The sequence below is a fragment of the Geotrypetes seraphini genome, chromosome 16 (assembly GCF_902459505.1).
Source record: "Geotrypetes seraphini chromosome 16, aGeoSer1.1, whole genome shotgun sequence".
Taxonomy (NCBI): Eukaryota; Metazoa; Chordata; class Amphibia; order Gymnophiona; family Dermophiidae; genus Geotrypetes; species Geotrypetes seraphini.
In genome coordinates this window covers 14,336,574-14,357,089 of record NC_047099.1, presented here as the reverse complement: position 1 = coordinate 14,357,089, position 20,516 = coordinate 14,336,574, and the positions used below count along the sequence as shown (strand labels likewise).

At 41.0% G+C, this 20,516-nt stretch overlaps 2 protein-coding genes across 2 annotated transcripts; both read right to left on the bottom strand.

The window, feature by feature from the left end:
* Window positions 1-9,642: 9,642 nt before the first annotated feature.
* LOC117349699 (olfactory receptor 11H6-like) lies at window positions 9,643-10,566 on the bottom strand. Its single transcript, XM_033923293.1, has one exon. The coding sequence runs from the start codon at window positions 10,564-10,566 to the stop codon at window positions 9,643-9,645; it is 924 nt and encodes a 307-aa protein (XP_033779184.1).
* An 8,488-nt stretch (window positions 10,567-19,054) lies between these two features.
* LOC117349698 (olfactory receptor 11G2-like) lies at window positions 19,055-19,981 on the bottom strand. Its single transcript, XM_033923292.1, has one exon. It carries the CDS (start codon window positions 19,979-19,981, stop codon window positions 19,055-19,057), a length of 927 nt encoding a protein of 308 aa, XP_033779183.1.
* Window positions 19,982-20,516: the final 535 nt, after the last annotated feature.

Below are 20,516 nucleotides of genomic sequence, written 5' to 3'. Positions count from 1 at the left end.
CCCTGAAGCTCCAACACCCCTCTATGATGAAAGGCAGGAAGGATGCCCACTCCCTCCTGCTGCTAGCCCCTTTGATCCCCTGAACCCCCCCCAACTGTCAACACCCCTGCAAGCCTCAAGACCCTACCCCAGCACTCTTAAACCCATCCCAAGACCCCCACCCCTCAACACCCCCCACCACAAGGCCACTACCACCTGAGCACTAACCAATAACTATTTTGTAGGTGGTAAGGGCTCACTAGTTAAACCAGTACTGATCAGTTAGGGCATAGCAATGGCTGCCTGCTAACTGATTAACTACTATTACTACTTATCATTTCTAAAGCACCACTAGACATACACAGTGCTATACACGAAAATATGGAAGAAATAGTTCCTGCTCAAAAGAGCTTACAGTCTAGTCAAGGCAGACAAACTGGACAAGAAGGTGCATCAATTCACTGTTTTTAGGTGGGGGAATTACAGAGGTTTGCAGTTGGCTGTAGGGGAGAAGGGTACAGATAAGAGGGACTTATCTGATGAGTGGAATTCCTGGTGCAGAGTATAGGAAGAGAGGAGAGATACAGAGAAGCTGCAGAGTGAATACACTTGTAGGTCAGTAGGAGGAATTTGATTGGTATGCAGAAACAGACAGAGAGCCAATGAAATGACTTGAGAAGAGGGGTAATGTGGGCATAACGACATTGACAGAATATGAAGCATGCAGCAGAGTCCTGAACAAATTGAAGAGGAGAGAGATGGTTTAGCGGAAGGTCAGTGAGAAGCAGGTTCCTGTAATCTAGGCAAGAGAGTCTTAGGGCACCCTCTCTTCACTCCTACACATGCTCCCTGTGCTACAAAATACATTTAAATTTTTAGTGCATCAGTTGCAAAATACAGTACATGTAAAAACGACCAGGGGATGCCCATGCACACCCCACTGTAGTGCACTTTAACCTTCAGTAAGCACACATTACTGCTTACTACTGCTTAGTAAGAGCATCCTTCAGTTAAGTTTTGGGTGCTTTTTAGGAATGTGGGTTAAGGGAATAGCAAAACATTTATGAAAAATGCCACATGTTAAGTAGCAAATCCAAGCATTTTAATCATAATGCATGTTATCTTACCAAAGCACAAGCTATATAATAATGAGGAACAAAGCACCCAAATGCATGCAAAGCTGCTCAGAAAGCTTGCAGGCATCAAATGGCACACTGATCCTTGGCAGAATTTTTGCCCTCAATGCTAGAGGTTAAGTTGTCAAATAATGATGGGCATATTGACACCTTTTGAGAGTATGTATAAATAGGGTTACCAGATGTCCCCGGACATTTCATCTTATAGAGGACATGTCCAGGCATCCGGATGGCTTTTCAAAACTTGGCACTTTGTCCAGGTTTTGAAAATCTGGTGAGATTGGGGCCGGGGTTGGACTGGCCTGGCCCGAAGAGATGAGATTTGTATGGGGCTGGATTTGGGGGTGGAGATGGGGCAGAATGGGGTGGACCTGGGGGCAGAACAGGGTGGTCCCAGGGTGGGGTCATGAGTCTTCTTTTACCAGATGGAAAATCTGGTAACCCTATGTATAAATATCTATTTATATATTTTAAAAGGTTTCTATATCATTGTTCTGTTTTTAGAATGTAAAACATATATAATTGAACTCAAAACCATAGGCAGGGCCGGCATTAGAGTAGGAGAGAGGGGAAGCAGAGCAGATGCCCTGGGCTACATAGCTTTTGGGGGTCCATTCTCCCTACCTGGTTCTGAAGAGCCCCTCACCTGTAAAATTTCAAGGAGGTCACTGGCACAGCAGTGATTTTCTAATGCTGCCTATGATCCCCTTTGCCATTGTCCACCTACCACTGACCCAACTTCCTGTTTCCGCTTGGACAGACTGTCAGAGAAACATATTCAAGGAGGCAATGGGCAGTGTTGGAGAATCACTGCCACGCTGGTGACCTCCTTTCATTTTTACAGGTAAGGGAGAGTTCCAGGTTAACAGCTGATCAGAGCCCTGTATATGTCACTCACATGTAAATGAAGCATGAGTTAAGTATAAAATGCTGAAAAATAGAACTTCATCAGAGCATCTCAGTGATAGAAGAAATTATGAATACAGCACAAATGGCAAAAGAACAGACCCCCTTCCAGCCATCATTCAGACAAATCTAAAGTATGAGGTACATAATAAAAAAAAACAATATGTCTAAAAATCCACCTAAATCAGTACTTGGACTATCAAAAAGACAGGTTGTCTAAGTACCAATAATGAACAGGATTTTAGAAGTATCTAAAACCAGCTTAGACCTTTTCCCTGCCTCTGTGTGCCCAAAGCAAAGAGGGGCATTTTGGGAAGAGTGGGTAGGACGGGAGGTGGGTGGGATGTGGGCCGACCTATACTTAGGGCTCCTTTTATCAAGGCGCGCTACGGGGTTTAGCACGTTGGACATTTCATCATGCGCTAACCCCCACGGCAAGCCTAAAAACTGATGCCTCGTCAATGGATGTGTTAGCGACTGGCGCAGCAGGCGGTTGAGCGCGAGGTATTCCATGCGTTAATCGCCTACCGCACCTTAATTAAAGGAGCCCTTAGTCGTCTGGCAGCCATAAATGAAAAGTTTGACAGATTGCCTAGACAGAACGTATAAGTTTTGACTTAGACCAAATCAAAACAGGTATAAGTTCCAGATCGGGCCACTGAGCTCAGTGGCCCAGGAAACCCGTTCCTCCGCACCCATAATAATCACAGCAGGAGTAATGCCTTGGTGGGGCAGGGGGTCCGAGTGAAGTTAGGGAGGTCATTGGTGGGGTAGGGGGTGTCCTGGTGGGGGTGAACTTTTTTGAGGTGGGGGTGCCAGGAGGAGGGAATGGGCATCCTTCCTGCTGGTGAACTTACGGGGGAGGGGGGGGTCGGCAGGAGAGACTGGGCATCCTTCCTGCTATAATGCTTACGGATGGGGGTTTGGGGGGGATCGCGGCAGGAGGGATTGGGCATCCCTCCTTCCACTGATGCTTGCAGGAGGGTGCAAGGGCCCAATCTCTCCTGCCACGATCCCCCAAACCCTCCCGCAGTCTTCCCCAGCAGGAGGGATGCCCAACATTTATATTCACTAAGCAGCTTTGTATGCCCATAGTTTTTTGCTTTGTATGTTTGTTAGGTAGTTAGGACCAGTTCCATTTAGGGCTCTGAAGAGGGTGCAAAAGAATTTGTATTGTATGCGTGTTTGCATGAGTGACCAGGGTGAGTCTTGGTAAGCATTGGTAATGTGATCATATTTTTTCAATGAATATATAATGAGTAGCCATTACTTTTTACATAAAAAAGGAGTGTTTTTTTATTGTTTACTTTAAAGTTTAATAATACTCTGTGTATGTCACATACGTATGAGACAATCAAATCTCGATAAAGTACATTATATTCATTGCTTGCAAAGTTGTTTTTATGTGATTTTTTCTGTGGAAAAAGGTCTATAGTTTTCATCAGATTCTTAAAAGGGCCCATGATTCAAAGATTAACCTTTTCCTATCGTAATAAATTTTACGTTACGCTGGTTCTAATCGTAACTATTGTATCATTTATCATTTTAGGCTATTGTAAACATAATGTAAATAAGTCATAAGTCTGTAAATTCAAATATTTTGTGTTCCTGGCTCTTTATCCACGATGGCAACGACATTTTTAAAATGTCCCGTCATCCGGGACACACGATAGGAAAAGGTTAAGAATCACTGTTCTAGATAACACCTTTTTTGTTAGACTAAACTTCCCTGTTTTGTTGACAGAGCATTCAGCCTACCGGCCTGTGCTAAAAACCGCTATCACAATTTTGTAAAAGGGGGGGATAGTTTAATAAAAAGTTAATAAATGATAGTTTAATAAAATTACTGCTACCACTTATTTTTACTGTCAACAAGAGATAAGCAGTGATGTACATAGATACACAAGAGAGAATTCCTGATGAAAAGAAAAAAAAACAACAGGTCAAATGGATCCACTTACTGTTAGTGAGACTCCAGGACGTAATGAAGTATTTGACTATTGTCTCTTTAGCTCTAGAAAGTAGATGGATAAGAGATTTGATGGAACAGATCGGGAAACCGGCTTTTCAACAGCAAATCTTCTGTCTTATCAATGGCAGAAACTTGCAACCCAGACTTCTCCCTTTCACTTCATTAACTTTCAGCTTATGATTTTAGCTTCTCCCTGAGACTCCTCTTCTTTCTGGAGAACCCAAAAGGCAGTAGCATTCTTCATTCCATCTTTTTAAAGGGTTGTTTCTTTCAAGATAGTAGTACCCAGGGAGAATAAACTGCAAGTCTTAGGTAATCAAAGAATATTGAACTTTTAGAAGTGTTGTCCCCTGCTGAAGTTATTAATTATTTTGTAATGATTTGTGTAGCTTAACCCAGAAAAAGTTTTTGAAGGTCGTTCCATCCCAGCTTTTTCTGACAGTACTTAATAAAGAGGTTGGAAATTAATAGTTCATCAATCCTGAGTCTGGCAACAAGTGTGTTGGGGGGGGGGAATGAATTCAAAAGTCATAACATCTGGCAACAACTTTATTTGCACACAGTTTATACCAAAAGCAAAGAAAAGGTTCAAAGAAGAGCGACCAAGATGGTAAAGGGGATGGAACTCCTCTCGTATGAGGAAAGACTAAAACGGTCAGGGCTCTTCAGATTGGAAAAGAGACAGCTGAGGGAAGATTTGACTTAAGTCTACAAAATCTTGACTGGAGTAGAACGGGTACAAGCGGATCGATTTTTTTCACTCCGTTAAAAATTACAAAGACTAGAGGACACTCAATGAAGTTATAGGGAAATACTTGTAAAACCAATAGGAGGAAAATTTTTTTCACTCAGAGAATAGTTAAGCTCTGGAACGCATTGCCAGAGGATGTAGTAAGAGTGGATAGCATAGCTGGTTTTAAGAAAGGTTTGGACAAGTTCCTGGAGGAAAAGTCCATAGTCTGTTATTGAGAAAGACATGGGGGAAGCCACTGCTTGCCCTGTATTGGTAGCATGGAATATTGCTAGGGCCAGGTACTAGTGATCTGGATTGGTCACTGTGAGAATGAGCTACTGGGCTTAATGGACCATTGGTCTCACCCAGTAAGGCTCTTCTTATGTTCTTATGTTCATTGTTATCCCAATGCACATTATTTTACAATCTTCAATCCACAATGGCATATAATAAACTTCAAAGTGCCTACTTTCTAAACAATCTTTTTTTCTTCAGATAATACAAGTACCTCTATGGTCTTCAGTTCCAGCCAGCCACCAGCCAAATTATTTGAAGGCTTGTTTCTCTTTCTGGCTTTTATTCATCATCAAACCTTAGCTTGTGCTCTATATTCTGTTTTGTGCAAATCAATAAGCTTTTCTTATACAACTTTAAAACTTATGGGGTTTATAATCAAAACACAAAAACGTCTAAAAAACCGCCTAAGTCGGAGTTTGAACGTCTTACCCGGCAAAACGTTCAAGCGACCATAATCAAAGGTCGGCCAGCTGCACGTCCTACGCCGCAAAACGTCCAATGTAAGTCATTCAAAATGGGGGCATTCATGGGGCGTTCCGGGGGCAGGTTTAGCCCCCAAACGTACAAATACGATAACCAAAGGTAAATCAGTTTGCTCTGTGCATTCAAAGTAGCGTTTTGACTTAGATCTGCTTTCACAACGTCTAAGCTGTTCCTGAGTGTGTGCCGGCCTGTGTATAGGTAAGGGAAGGGTGTGTAATTTCGTGTGTGTGTACCCCCTCACTCTGACCATCTTTATCTCAACCTCCCCACTTATGTTCTCACTGCTGTGTGTCTCCCCACGTTTCATTCACCTCTGCAAACACCCCTCTCTCATCCCACCTACCTCCTATCACTATCACCAGCTCTTTCTATTACAGCTTACTCATGCACTGTGGTCTCTATTGTGTGGCATGAGGGAGTGTTCTCTTTCACCACCTGCCTCAATCCCTGGGGGGAGGGGGGGTGTCGGGTGACTTAGCGCGCGCCTTTGCGAAGCGACTGAGCGAAGCACCTAATCCCCTCCAATCCAAGCCAGAACCGATTCTTCAAGTCTTTCCAGCAAACAAGGAGCCTCCTGCAGACAATTAACTTCAAACACTTAACCGTGACCAGAATATACCAGGGTATACCAGGGTAAGGGCAAAAACTGGGTGAGCTTCCTGGAACACACCTCCTCCCTCTCCCCGTCCTCCATCCCTGCCTAGGGGTGGCTCCTTATCCCACAATGCCACCTCCTTCCTCCAATGATTGCTTCACTTTACCCTCCCTCCCCTAGGATTCGTTCCTTACACACCCTTGATCCTGTCCACAGGTGTATGTGTGGCCTTGTTGGTGGCTCAGCTATTACAGCTTTTTGGTGTCATTGGGAGGGGGGGAATACCCTCTAAGTTGACACTGGTCAGCTTCCTAGTGCCTCACCTCGCACATGTGTAGCTCTTATGGGATCTAACTGATTGCATATGAACGGCAACATTGCACAGCAGTCACCAGCTCCCTTTGACATGAGTCCTCAATCATAATATGTCCCTTCAATCAAGAGTTAGCAATTTTTAATATTATTTTCTGATTCTAAATCCTCTGTGTTCATCCCACGCTTCTTTGAACTCAGTCACAATTTTACTCTCCACCACCTCTCTCGGGAGCGCATTCCAGGCATCCACCACCCCCTCCGTAAAGTAGAACTTCCTAACATTGCCTTTGAATCTACCACCCCTCAATGGTTTTACCATTTTCCTTTCTCTGGAAAAGATTATGTTCTACGTTAATACCCTTCAAGTAGAGGCTGAGGAAAGGCTTGGACTGATGCTCCTGGGCTGTGGCCATGAGTTTCCCTGGACCCAAACCCCCATGTATGGCCTCTCAACCTATCCATCCCCCCCCCCCCCCACTAGTGGCTACCTGACAACTCATTGTTTTAGGGGTGGTATTCCAGTTGGGCCCATGGGTATCCAGTAGGATTCAGGATAGCATCCATTAAGGTCCAGTGTGGTCCAGAGGGCATGCAGTGGGTCCATGGGATTTAGTAGGGTCCAGGGGCATCAGCCAGGAGTAATGCCCAATCGTACCTGACTACTCCAAAGCTGACCTCTAAATGGTGTACCCTGGCAGCAGTCTCGCATGACTACTGCTAGGGGTCATATTTTCATCAATGGTATCAGCTTGAATACAAATAAATACAAATAATTCTAGATTAGGTTAAAAGTCTGCCTAAATAGTCACTTTTTACACCTGCCTTTAATCACTGATAAGCGGTTTCTTGTCATAATTCTTTTAGAAAAGAGTTCCAGAGTGAAGGAGATATACCTCTAGAATCTAGTATAGAAAAGAACTGCCACATAGCTACCAGCTCAAGAGGGCTCATAAGGAAAAAAAAAAGGGCATGCAAATATAGAGGGGCATCTTTATAGTGCCCCCAATTTACTAATGGTAAAAGCTAGTTTTCACTTATCTCAGCTCAAATTATTTTACCTTGGAAAGTACTCAGGCATCCACAGGTAATTTCGAATCCTAAAAGGCACTTTTTCTAAAGAATTTTGCCCAGTGATACCTGCCGCAGCAGGCACCTAGGAATGAGTGCCCGATGCATGTCAATCATAGACAGACACCACTTACAGAATTGTGGCTACCAAGGACTCTAGACGCCGGAAATGTAGGACTAGGTTTTAGAGTGCCTAGAGTTCTTGCAGCACTCAGTGATGCTGAAGTCTGGCACCACCCCCTAAACATGCCTGCTTCTGGCCTTTGGCATCACTGGACACCGCGAGATACCACAAATGCAGGTGCTAATCTCATAGGCTACCTAGTGGCGCCAATTTTTTTTTAATGAGTTTTTCATTGGTTTTTAATCGCATGACCAATTATTGCACCACTTAAAACCAATTAAGACACTTAAGTTAGGCACCTTTTTAAAGAATTTGAACCACCCATTCTTTTCCTATGGGCAGCTCGGCATTTAGCATTCAGTGCTCTGCAGTGCACCTTTGTAAAACCTCCCGTAAGTATGAAAACCATGTACTAAAAAATATGATTTCATTTTTATCTTAGAGGCAGTAACGTAGAAGGGGAGGGGCGAGGGGGGTGGTCCACCCCAGGCGTGGTCTTGCTTGGGGGCACCAGCATCCCTCCTTCCCACTCCTCGCCCTGCCGCTCACGTGCCCCTGCCCTTCCTCCTGTACCTTTTAAACTTTGGCACGAGCAGCCACCAACTTGCTGCCTGCATCGGCTTTGGCGCTCTCGCTGATGTCACTTCCGGGTCTCGTGCCTAGAGAACGCCAAAGCTGACAAAGTTGGTGGCTGCTTGCACCAAAGTTAAAAAGGGAAGGGGATTGTGCCTGCAGCAAGGGAGGCAGGAGAGGGATGCCACCGCCCTGGGCGCCGCTCACCCTTGCTACGTCACTGCATAGAGGGGCATGTCTTTTGTAGAGAGTAAGCATTTCTGTGCTAATCTATTAGCACATATTCATTTTCACGCACTAACTCATTAGAACAGAATTAGAGCATAAACTTCTCGTATTGTCTACAAAATAAGTGTCAATAAGAGCTCATTCACCAATAATTTAATGACCATTCACTAATGGAGAAATTAGTGTTTGACCATTCATTTAAGAAAAAAAAATCAACTATTTTCCAGTATAAAAAGCCTTAGCATGTGGGAAACACCCATGTGCTGAGGCCACATTTTACCACTGATTGTAAAAGAAGCCCTGTGATCTTCAACCACAACTGAAACATAATTGACAGCCTGTGTTTGTCTTTCAGGAGTTCTTATTATTATAAAGACTACATTTCATATCATTGGAAATGAAAAGTATGGAATAACTTCTAAGTTTCATGGCTCCACATCAGTCTCTTCTTGGTTGGGCTGAGAACTTTTCAGCTGCCCCGCATATTGTGATGTCATAATGCCTCATTCTACCAATGCCTAAGATCCAACCTCATCGGTGATGTCAAAATGGCATGGTTTCCCTATACTTGTGCCTATTTACTAGATAGATTTGCATCACTGAAATAAAGAGTCAAGAAAAATATGGAATAACTTACTTGTAGGTTTCATGGATTACATTACATTACATTAGTGATTTCTATTTCGCCAATACCTTGCGGTTCAAGGAAGATTACATAAAAATTTTCAGAGATTACATACAAGTGTACATAAAAGTTTACAGGAATAGCATAAGAAATGTCATAAGAGTTACATAAGAGTTACCTAAGAGTTGTCAAGATCTTAAGGCAATAAATGTTGGGTAATAAGAATTAACAAAGAGTTGTCAAGATCTTAAGGTGGTAAGAGTTGGGTAAATAGAGGCGTTTTAGCATTAGTTGGGTAGTTAGAAGCATATTAGAGTATATTAAGGGTGTAGAGGGGGTAGGTGGGGTTTAGGTAGGAACTGGTCGTATTAGATAGGTTTTATGTATTTTTTGAAGAGTAGGGTTTTAGTATCTTTCTTGAAGGTTTTGTAGTCTGTGGTAGATGACAACAGAATGGTGATTTGTCTGTCCAGTTTAGCTGCTTTGGTGGCTATTAGGTTGTCATATAGTTTTTTTCGTTTGACGTTTTTGGATGATCCACATCATTCTCTTCTTGGTTGGGCTGAGAACTTTTCAGTGGCTCCTCATACAGATAGAAGAATAAACTATCACAGTCGCATCATCTTCTTTATCACCTCCATGACCTCCTTGTTTCTTAGACTATAGATTATTGGATTGATAAGTGGAGTCACAACTGAGTAAAACATAGTTATTACCTTATCTATGTTCAATGGATGACTCCCTGGTGGTCTAACATACATATACATAACAGATCCAAAAAAAATGGATACCACAATAAGGTGAGAGGCACAAGTAGAGAAGGCCTTACGGCGCCCAGATGAGGATGGGATTTTTAAAATAGTTTGAATAATAAAAGCATATGAGATGAAAGTACAGGAAGAGGTACTGAAGATCACTGTGGAGATATATAAAGTAATTAACATTTCTGTAGAATAGCCCTTTTCACAAGTGAGTTCCAGGAGAGGACCTGGATCACACAGGAAATGATCAATCTTAAATGGGCTACAGAATGGTAATGTTGATATTAATATTACTGGAAATGAAGCCCAGAGGAATGCAAGAATCCAGCAAGAAGCAGCAAATAAACAACATTTGTAATTGCTCATTAAGAAAGTATAGTGAAGAGGATGACAGATAGCAAGATATCGATCATAACCCATGACAGTGAGAAGCAAACATTCAGTTGCACCACAGCTGAAGAAGAAATAAAATTGTAGAAAGCAACCTTCAAAAGAAATAGAATTAATTTTAGACAGCAAGCCAGAAAGCATTTTTGGAACAGTGCTGGTTGTAAACCAGATTTCACTAAAAGACAGGTTGCCAAGGAAAATATACATAGGTTTGTGGAGGGAAGTGTTGGACCATACCAACATGATGATGGATGCATTTGAAATCAACGTGAGGCTGTAGATCATTAGGAACAGTGTAAATAGAGCAGCCTTTGATCTCTCATTGCTTGTGAGTCCATTAAAAATAAATTCTTTCACACCTGTTTGGTTTCTTTCTTCCATCCTTCCAATGTCTGAGCTGAAAGATATAAGAGCTAAAGCATTTAAATTTTAGTGTATGAATATCGCACGCATGCAAAAACTACCAGAGAATGCCTGAGCATGCCCCACAGTAGCAACCTGAACTAGGAAGGTGGGTTAATAGAATAAAGAACAATTTATGCGAAATGCCATATGTTAAATAGCAAAACCATGCATTTTTTTGCATCATAATGTATGCTACAAGTTCTCAGCCCAACCAAGAAGAGAATGTTGTGGAGCCATGAAACTTAACAAGTTATTCCAGATATTTCTTGACACTTTTAGTTTCAGTGAGGGAAATGCATCTAGTAAATGGGCCCATCACCAATGAGATTGGCTCTTAGGCATTGGTGGAATGAGGCATTATGACAAAACACAATATGAGGGGCCACTGAAAGGTTCTCAGCCCAACTAAGAAGTGAATGATATGGAGCCATGAAAGTTACAAGCTATTCCATACTTTTCTTGACCCTTTTCCTATCAATGATCTGAAATTAAGCAAAAAGTGTCAGCAGCCCCTCACAATGGTTTGATTTCCTTATACTTGTGCCCATTTACTAGATACATTTGCCTCATTGAAACAAAAAGTGTCAAGAAAGGTGTGGAATAACTTGTAAGTTTCATGGCTCCACATCATTCTCTTCTTGGTTTGGCTGGGAATTTTTCAGTGGTCTCTCGCATTTAGCACAGCACGAGCCTAATGAGGTACAAAGAACCCAAATGAATGTGAAGAGCTCAGGCTTATAGGCAACAAAATGGCACATTGATCCTTAGCAGAATTCTTGTCATCAATGCCAGAGATCAAGTTGACAAATAATGATGGGCATAGTTAAACCTTTTGAGAACATATATAAATATTTATTTACATATTTTAAAAGCTTTTTATATCACTGTTGCAAATATTAATCTGCTCGGTGTGTTTTACAATTTAAAACATATATAGTAACATAGTACATGATAGCAGATAAAGGACCTGGGCAGTCCTTCCAGTCTGATCAATAATCACACGCATTATACATTCATGGTTAAATTTACTTTTTTTTTTTCTTTAATATTTCTGGGCCACAGACCATAGAAGTCCGCTTGGTACCATCTTTACGTTTCTTCTTTCAGAGTTGCTGTCAAAGTTCATTCCAGCCTGTCATTTGTAGAATACAGTAGAGACCATAAAGTCTGCCAGGTATTGTCCTCACATTCAAAGCCCTCCTGGCCCATAAATAGCTCAACTCAGAATCATAGACAAGGCCTGTGGGGGCAAACAGGGCCGCAATGTTCTTCCCTTCTCCCCACCAGTTTCCAAAGCCCACCTCTCCTGAAAAAAAAATGCAAGGAGGTCGCTGGCAAAGCAGAAATTCTCTAGCACAGTCTGTGGACTCCTCGCTGTTCATTTTCCATAGTCCATCCCCTCAGACCCAACTTCCTGTTTCCGCTTGGGTAGACTGTGGCCTAAAAACAACACCATGGAGGCCACAGACAGTATTAGAGAATCGTTGCAGCACTGGTGACCTCCTTCATTTTTACAGATGAGAGGTTTTCCAGGTCAACAGCTCTTCAGAGCCCTGTATATGTCCCTCACATGCAAGTTAAGCATGAATTCAGTTTTTAATGCTGAAAAATAGAACTTTATCAGAGCATTTCATTAATTTCCAGAGTTCACTTCAAATGCATCTGCCTAACTTTCAAGATCCTCCACGGCATCCTTCCTCCTCTAATTCCACTTTCTTGGAATTCCTCAAATCTTAATACCACCAGATCTACCCAAAAATCGAAATTATCCTTCCCCTCATTAAAAGGCATTTCCCACCCAGGAAAACTGGGGACTTCCCTCTCCTTCAGATTCATCGAGCTCTGGAACAACCTTACCTCCCCTCTTCTAAACCTGAGTGCTCTTCAACCCTTCCGTAAACATCTGAAAACCTGGCTCTTCTTCAAAACCTAACACTCCCCCCTCTTCTGACATCCTAGCCCTCTAACATTCTTCTCCCCTCTGATCTTCATCTAGCCCTTCCATGGAGTTCCTTCTCATTACAATTCCTGTAAACAATGCCGAGCTCCACAACTATGGAGATGGTGCGGTATACAAACCCAAGATTTAGTTTAGTTTAGTTTAATAGATGAAATGATGAATGCAGCACAAACAGCAGAAGAGAAGACCCCGTCCAGTTATAACACATAAATCTAGAGTATGAGGGGCATTTTCAATATTGCGTCTAAGTCCGACTTTGGACGTATCCTGCAATATTTATTTATTTATTTATTTCATTTTCTATTCCGTTCTCCCCAAAAAGCTCAGAACGGGTTACAGGTTGACATACATAATATACAGTTAACAGGTTACAATTTGCCATAGTTGCAATGCAAGTTTTTTATTCAAGTTTTTATCCTAATTTGACACATGCTAGGGATCTAATACTAATATACGTGAATGGGCATAATCAAAAGAAACGTCTAAATCCAATTCGGACGTATGGTATTAGTTGCCCAAAGTCAGCAGTGGTAAAATGTCCACTCTCGAAAAATACATCTAGAATATATATATTTTTAAAAATCATTTGGATGTCCAGGCCATTGATTGTCTATCTTTATACCACATTTTCAACCAAAAATTTGTCTAAGTCCCAAACGCCCAGAACAAGACCATTTGGACATGGGAGGGGCCAGCCAGACATGGCAACAGAGCAGTGGGGACCTTATAGGGCACTGCTGTGAACTTCACAAAAAGGGTGCCACATAAACATCTCACCAGAACTCTCTTATGGGATATGGTGAACCATTTTTGAAACCACTAGATATCCAATTATTATTATTTTTAAATAACCTATTTGGACATCTTGTCCTTTAAGATGTTTAACCATAACCTCCTTATAATTTATGGTGAGCCCCTCCCAAACCTGCTATACCGTACCTGTCTACCACCAGATAGATACTGCTTGCCAGGCATTGACCCCTTTTCCCATTTGTATAGAGTTATTTAGCCATAAAATATGGCACAAGCAGAAACATATAATAAGCCTCTTCTCTACAAACCTCTATAGAAACATCACCTCTTTACGGTGAAAATATTCAATTAATAAAGGACAGTGCATAATATGAGCAATGGTCAAACTAACAAATTCAAGAAACTAATTTATTGTATGGTGAATTCAGTTGCCATTTATATTAAGAACGTCAAAAGTTCCATATGAATAATTAATACTTTTAAAAAATAATGATCTTACCAACACGACCCTCTTTGAATAATGTAAAAGAAGAGGAAAATATCCAATAAACAAAACTTTGCAAAACTGTCCATATAGTACAGGTCTCCCTCTGGGTGTGTTGTCTTTGCAGTCTCTTTGCTTAACCTGCCTCAGTGAGATGCTTTTTGGGGCTTGATCAGTGCTTCTGTATCCGAGGTTTCAAAAATGTCTTTACAAGATGGTGGTGAAAAGTTCTCAGCCCAACCGAGAAGAGAATGGCATGGATATGGTTTAATCAATGATCTGGAGCAATGTCAAAAGAGGGAGTTTTTGTTTCTGTAAATTGTCATTTAACAAAATAATTGTCATTTAACAAAACTCTTTTCAGCTACATTGGCAAAATAATGCTCAGAATTTAGTAAGTGGGTTGATTGGGCAAGAACTTTACAGCACCCCCCTCATATATAATAAAAGTGAGCCTAGTATAGGACAATTAAGCCATTATGACATCACTGATGAGATTGGCTCTTATTGGTGGAATGAGGCATTCTGCCATCACAATCTCAGCTCTGGTTACCAGAGACTGAAACTCTTTACACTACGAGGAGGTGCTGAAAAGTTCTCAGCCTGACCTAGCACAGAATGATGTGGATAGGTTTCAGTCAATGATCTGAAACAATGTCAAAACATAGAATTTTGTTTCTGCAGATTGGCACTTCACAAAATGGGATGACACTGTTTTCAGCTACAGTGAGTGGCTCAGGATTTAGGTTGGTTGGGCTGAGAACCTTTCAGCAGCCCCTCGTAGTGGAACTATTTGAAGGCAAATTGACAATTTTGTTGTATTTCTTTCAGTCACATTTAATTTAATTTTTATAGTTTAATAAAATTACTTCTACCACTTGTTATTTTTTCATCCAATAAGATATAACAGTGATGTATATAAGAGAGAATTCCTGATCAAAAGAGCCTATGTTTTAATAAAGAAAAAATAAACAGGTCAAGCGGCACCACTTACTGTTAGACTCCAAGATGTTATATAGTATTTGACTATTGTCTCTTCAGCTCTAGAAAGCAGATGGATAATGGGACATATTGGGAAGCCGGCTTCTCAAGAGCAAATCGTCCATCTTATTAATGGCAGAAACTTGCAACACAGACTTCTTTCACTCCTCTATCTTCAGCTCATGACTTTAGCTTCTCCCTAAAACTCCTCTTCTTTTCAGTGAACTCAAAAGGTAGTCGCATTCCTCATCCCATCTGTTTAAATGGTTGTTTCTAGCAAGATAGCAGTACCCAGTGAGAATAAACTGCAAGTCTTGCGTCATCTTAGAATCCTGAACTTGTAGAAGTGTTGTCCCCAATTGAAGTTACAAATTCTTCTGTAATTATGTGAGCAACCTAAGCCAGAAGGTCTTTCCATTCCAGCTGTGGTTGACAATTAATATTAAATCAATTCTGGGACTGGATACAAGTTTGTGGGGGAGGGGGAAGGAAGAATGAGCCCGGAATCATAACCCTTTCCCTCCCAAGTACAACCAACTGATTGATTCAACAACAGTTTTATTTGTACACAATTTATGCCAGATGACACATTTTAATGAACAAAGTGATGCATTTTTATCATAAAGTACATTATTTTATGACAACACAAGCTACAATATACATAACCAAACTCACACATTACATAAGATGAATGGATGTACCCTGAGACAGCTCAACTAATGGACCATTCCTCTTCCCTCGCTCCTTTCTCTTGTTATCTTGTAAGATAACATCTGAAGGTCCTCTTTCGGAAGCTCCCCAGTGTACTCCTTGTCATATTTCTAAGTACAGTGCTAATGACTCTGCATCCTACCTCATCAAACTACATCTGTCCACCAAAAAACACATACTGCCAACCAGTCCTCCAGAATCTGCAACCCACTAGGACAATAGCCTCTAGTTCAGGAAACTGCCATAATATCAACCCAAAAAAGCACAGGGAGAATTGGTGGGAATTCACCACAGATAAGAATTTAAAAACATAAAAATAGCCTTACTGGGTAGACCAATGGCCCATCATGCCCGTCCTCACAGTGACCAATCCAGGTCTCTAGTACCTGGCCAAAATCCAAGGAGTAGCAACATTCCATTCTACCGATCCAATGCAAGCAGTGGCTTGTCCCATGTCTTTCTTAATAACAGACTTTTGCTGCAGGAAAGTGTCCAAGCCTTTCTTAAAACCAGCTATGCTATCCACTCTTTCCACAACCTCTGACAAAGCGTTCCAGAACTTAACTATTCTCTGAATGAAAAATTTTTTCCTTCTATTAGTTTTAAAAGTATTTCCCTGTAACTTAATCGAGTGTCGCCTAGTCTTTGTAATTATTTACGGAGAGAAAAATTGATCTACTTGTATCCATTAAACACCGTGTGTAAACATGCTGTGCCACTCAGGATTTTGTATATTTTACCATCTGCCCAGGGCTATGGCTTCCCAGCACCCTCTTCCCTTCTACCATGATTCCTGTTTACATTATTTTAAGGCATCCACCACATTTTAACAAAACACCCTTACATAACCCAGCAATACAGTTCTCTCCATCCACATTGCATCTGAGTGGAATAATGCCTTATGCGATATATCCTTTATCACCTCCACCTTGCCCACAACTCTGCAGCAACCACGGAATTACGCTACATTAAAATACATTTCTTGACTGCAATATCTTCCAGATCGATGTGGTTTATATCATTAAGAGACTATACATTACAATGAAATACAAAAGAAATATCATCTTCCTTACTTTCCTAAGAATTTTACAAAAAGAGATGTCTTTAATAGTTTCTGGAAATGCATATATGAAATTATAGAAACAAACAAAATACGCAGTTCTGATTCCCAACTAGGAGTCTGATATGCAATTGTTCAATGCAAAAATTTCTTGTAAAGACATCCTCGTACTGAAGGGAACACAACCAATGAAGTTATCTTTAGTGGTAGTGGACGAATCGCCTTAAAAAATGTAAATTTTTTCTAGTAAATAACCAGGTGCCTGACCATGTATAGCTTTATACGGATTGCTTCTTGTGGGGTACAATCTCCCTTATGCCTTGAGGGGATGTACCACTTGAACAGTCTTCTAGACAGTCGTGCCCAGCCCCCCTATATGAGCCTGTGATGGACTCAGCACATCATAGGTTCACCATTTTTAATTAAAACAACTTTGGTACAGGAATTAGGTTTTGCCCAAGGTCTTGAAAAGAAAGAATACTGTGACTGCAATGTGAGTTCATTTGAATATGTAGAAATACATGTAAATCTTGTGCTGGTTTTAAGCTCTCCATGCTTTTCAAGGACAATGTTATTATTGGTACGGCACAATGCAAGAAATAGTTTCATTTTTGTTTATTCGGACTTTATTAATACTCTTTCTAAAGAGAATTTAATTAAGATCAGGTCCAGAAACTTAAATATGCAAGAAACATCATGCAACCAGAACCTTAAAGAATAATAACTCTGCTACATTTAAAAACATAAAATAATCTTTAAGGACTAGAATAATATCCAAAGTTAACTGTTATTACCAGTTCTGTAAAAGTTTCAGCTTACTGCCAATGATAAACTAAAAAAGTTTAGAATGATACAGAGAAGTGATAGGGTGGGAGAGTTGATATCTTAATTGTTTGTGGGTTGAGTGAAGTGAAGATGCTGAATAGGAAAATATATGTTATAAGAAGGGGATAAAAAAAAATGATGAGATTCTTAATATATGTAGTATTTGTGTACCGCAGGTTGCTGAATTCTATCTTGTGAGCCACCTTAAAAGTAGCATTATTCCTGTCGCAAAGGAGCATCTTGCTGAGAAAAGCTGTGGCCTGATGCTTCTGGGGTATGGTGGTGAGTTTCCCCTGGACACAACACCCCATATATTCTCGACCTCCCCCAACCCCTTAGTAGCTACCTCAGAACTAATTTGTGGCCCTGGAGGAGTGTCCAGTGGGATCCAGGGGGATTCAGTGGGATCTAGGGAACATCCAGTGAGTCCAAGGGGTCCAGTGGGGTCAAAGTTTGTCAGCCATTAGCAATGGCCAATTGCACCTGGCCTCTCCAAGGCCTACCTCAAAATGGCGCCCATAACATCAGTCTCATGTGACTACTTCTAAACATCATATTTTCATCAATGTTATCAGCTAGAATACAAGTATAGACTATAATCCCAAAATATCCTAGATTAGGTTAAAAGCCTGCCTAAATAGCAATTTTTTTTACAACTTTCTTGAATCACTGACTAGAGGTTTCTTGTCATAATTCTGAAGGAAGAAAGTTCCAAAGTGAAGGATCTATACCTCCAAATGCTGTCTGATGTGAAGAATCTAGCCAGAATGCCAGCTCAAAGAGGCCTCCTAAGGAAGAAGGGCCTACACAAGGACATGCAGGGACACCTGTACAGTACATATACAGGGGCATATACAGCGACACCTGTACAGTACACCCAATTTGCCATTATTAAGGAGTCCTGTTACTAAGCTGTGGAAAAAGCTGTTTTCACTTACCACAGCTTAAAATGGCTTATCTTGGAAAGCACTCAGGTATCCTGTGGTAATTTCCAAATTTAGAGGGTCCTTTCAGAAAGGCATGCTGCCCAGCAGAGCACACTAAGGCTTGGATTTTTAAATAGAGCTGTTGTTGGCAGCCACTTTAAAAGAGGCCGCCGATCACGTCAATCGCATAAAGGCACCATTTAGAGAATTGTGCCTTTGTGAAATGTAGGCACTGGAAATGTAAGCCAGGGTTTTCAAGGCCTATCTTTCCAGCGCCTAGCTCTGATATGAATCGTGCCTACTACCACTTCCGGCGTTAGCCACGCCTATAGTTATGTTATGCATCGTAAAGAGCATCTGTATGTGTGATTTTGCTGCCAATTTTTAGGCACCTTGAAAATTATTTTAAAAGATCTTTTAAACAGCTGTTTGCACTTAACTTAGACATCTGTAGGGCACTTACCGATGCCTAAGTTAAGTTAAGGTGCAATTTATAGAATTATGGGCCTAAATGCTGATCTGCCCATTCTATTCCTATGAGTGGCTTGGCATTTACCTCACGATATTCGGCAGTACAGCTTGATAAAATGGGGGGTGGGGGTGGATAGCTTTCGTGTATTGGAAGCATCCATGTAAGGATGCTTTGAGGCCACTTTTTACCACAGCTTAGTAAAAGAACCCCTTCTGATGGTAAACCTCAGTTGAAACACAATTGGCAGCCATAGTTTATCTTTCAGGAGTGGAGTTACATACAGAAGAATAAATTATGATGATCGCATCATCTTCTTTACCACATCCAAGACTTCCTTATTTCTTAGGCTGTAGATTACTGGATTCATGAATGGAGTCACAAGTGCATAGAACACAGCTATTACCTTATCTATGTCGAATGGATGACTCCCTGGTGGCCTAACATACATATACATAATAGTTCCAAAAAATATGGACACCACGATAAGGTGGGAGGCACATGTAGCAAAGGCCTTACGGCGCCCAGAAGCGGATGGGATTTTTAATATAGTTCGTATAATGAAAGCATATGAGATGAAAGTACAGGTGGAAGTACTGTAGATCACCATGGAGATATATACAGTAATGACCATTTCTATAGCATAGTCTTTCTCACAAGTGAGTTCCATGAGAGGACCAGGATCACACAGGAAATGATTAATCTTATTTGGGCCACAGAATGGCAAATGTGATATTAATATTACGGGAAACAAAGCCCAGACAAACCCAATAATCCAGCAATAAGTAGCATAGAGACAACATTTGTAATTGCTCATTAAGGTATTGTAGCGGAGAGGATGGCAGATGGCGAGGTATCGATCAAAACCCATAACAGTAAGAAGAAAATGTTCAGTTGCGCCACAGCTGAAGAAGAAATAAAATTGTAGGAAGCAACCTTCGAAAGAAATAGAATTAACTTTAGACAGCAAGCCAGAAAGCATTTTTGGGATTGTGCTGGTTGTAAAACAGATTTCGAGAAAAGACAAGTTGCCAAGGAAAATGTACATAGGTTTATGGAGGGAAGCCTTGGACCATACCAACATAATGATGGATGCATTTGAGAACAATGTGAGGTTGTAGATCACTAGAAATAGTGTAAATAGAGCAGCTTTTGTCCCGTCATTGTTGGCGAGTCCATTAAAAATAAATTCTTTCACACGTGTTTGGTTTCTTTCTTCCATCCTTCCAATGTCTGCGCTGAAAGACATAAGAAGAGTTAAAGAATAGGAAAAGGAAATAAATTCACTAGGATACCATTTTAATATAACGGCAATAAATGCTTGATTAAAAACACAATAATTGCCATATTGAGAAAGACCAAAAGGTCTATCAAGTCCACTATCCTGTTTCCAACAGTGATCAACCTATGTCCGAAGTACCCAGCAGAAACTCAAATAGTAGCAACATTTCAGAGCTGAGAATGTGATGTCATAATGCCTCATTCCACCAATGTCTAAGAGTCAAATTTATCAGTGATGTCACAAAAATTGGATTGCTCTATACTTGGCTCACATAAGAACATAAGAATTGGCGTACTGAGACAGACCAAAGGTCCATCAAACCCAGTATACTGTTTCCAAAAGTGGCTAACCCAGGTTGCCTAAGAAATCATCACAGGCTAGTGTGGCATTAAGCGTGATTCTATAAAAGCTAGTTGCACTGTATAGAATTATGCTTAGAGTTTTAGGCATCGCAGTCCACAAACTGCCCCCTAAC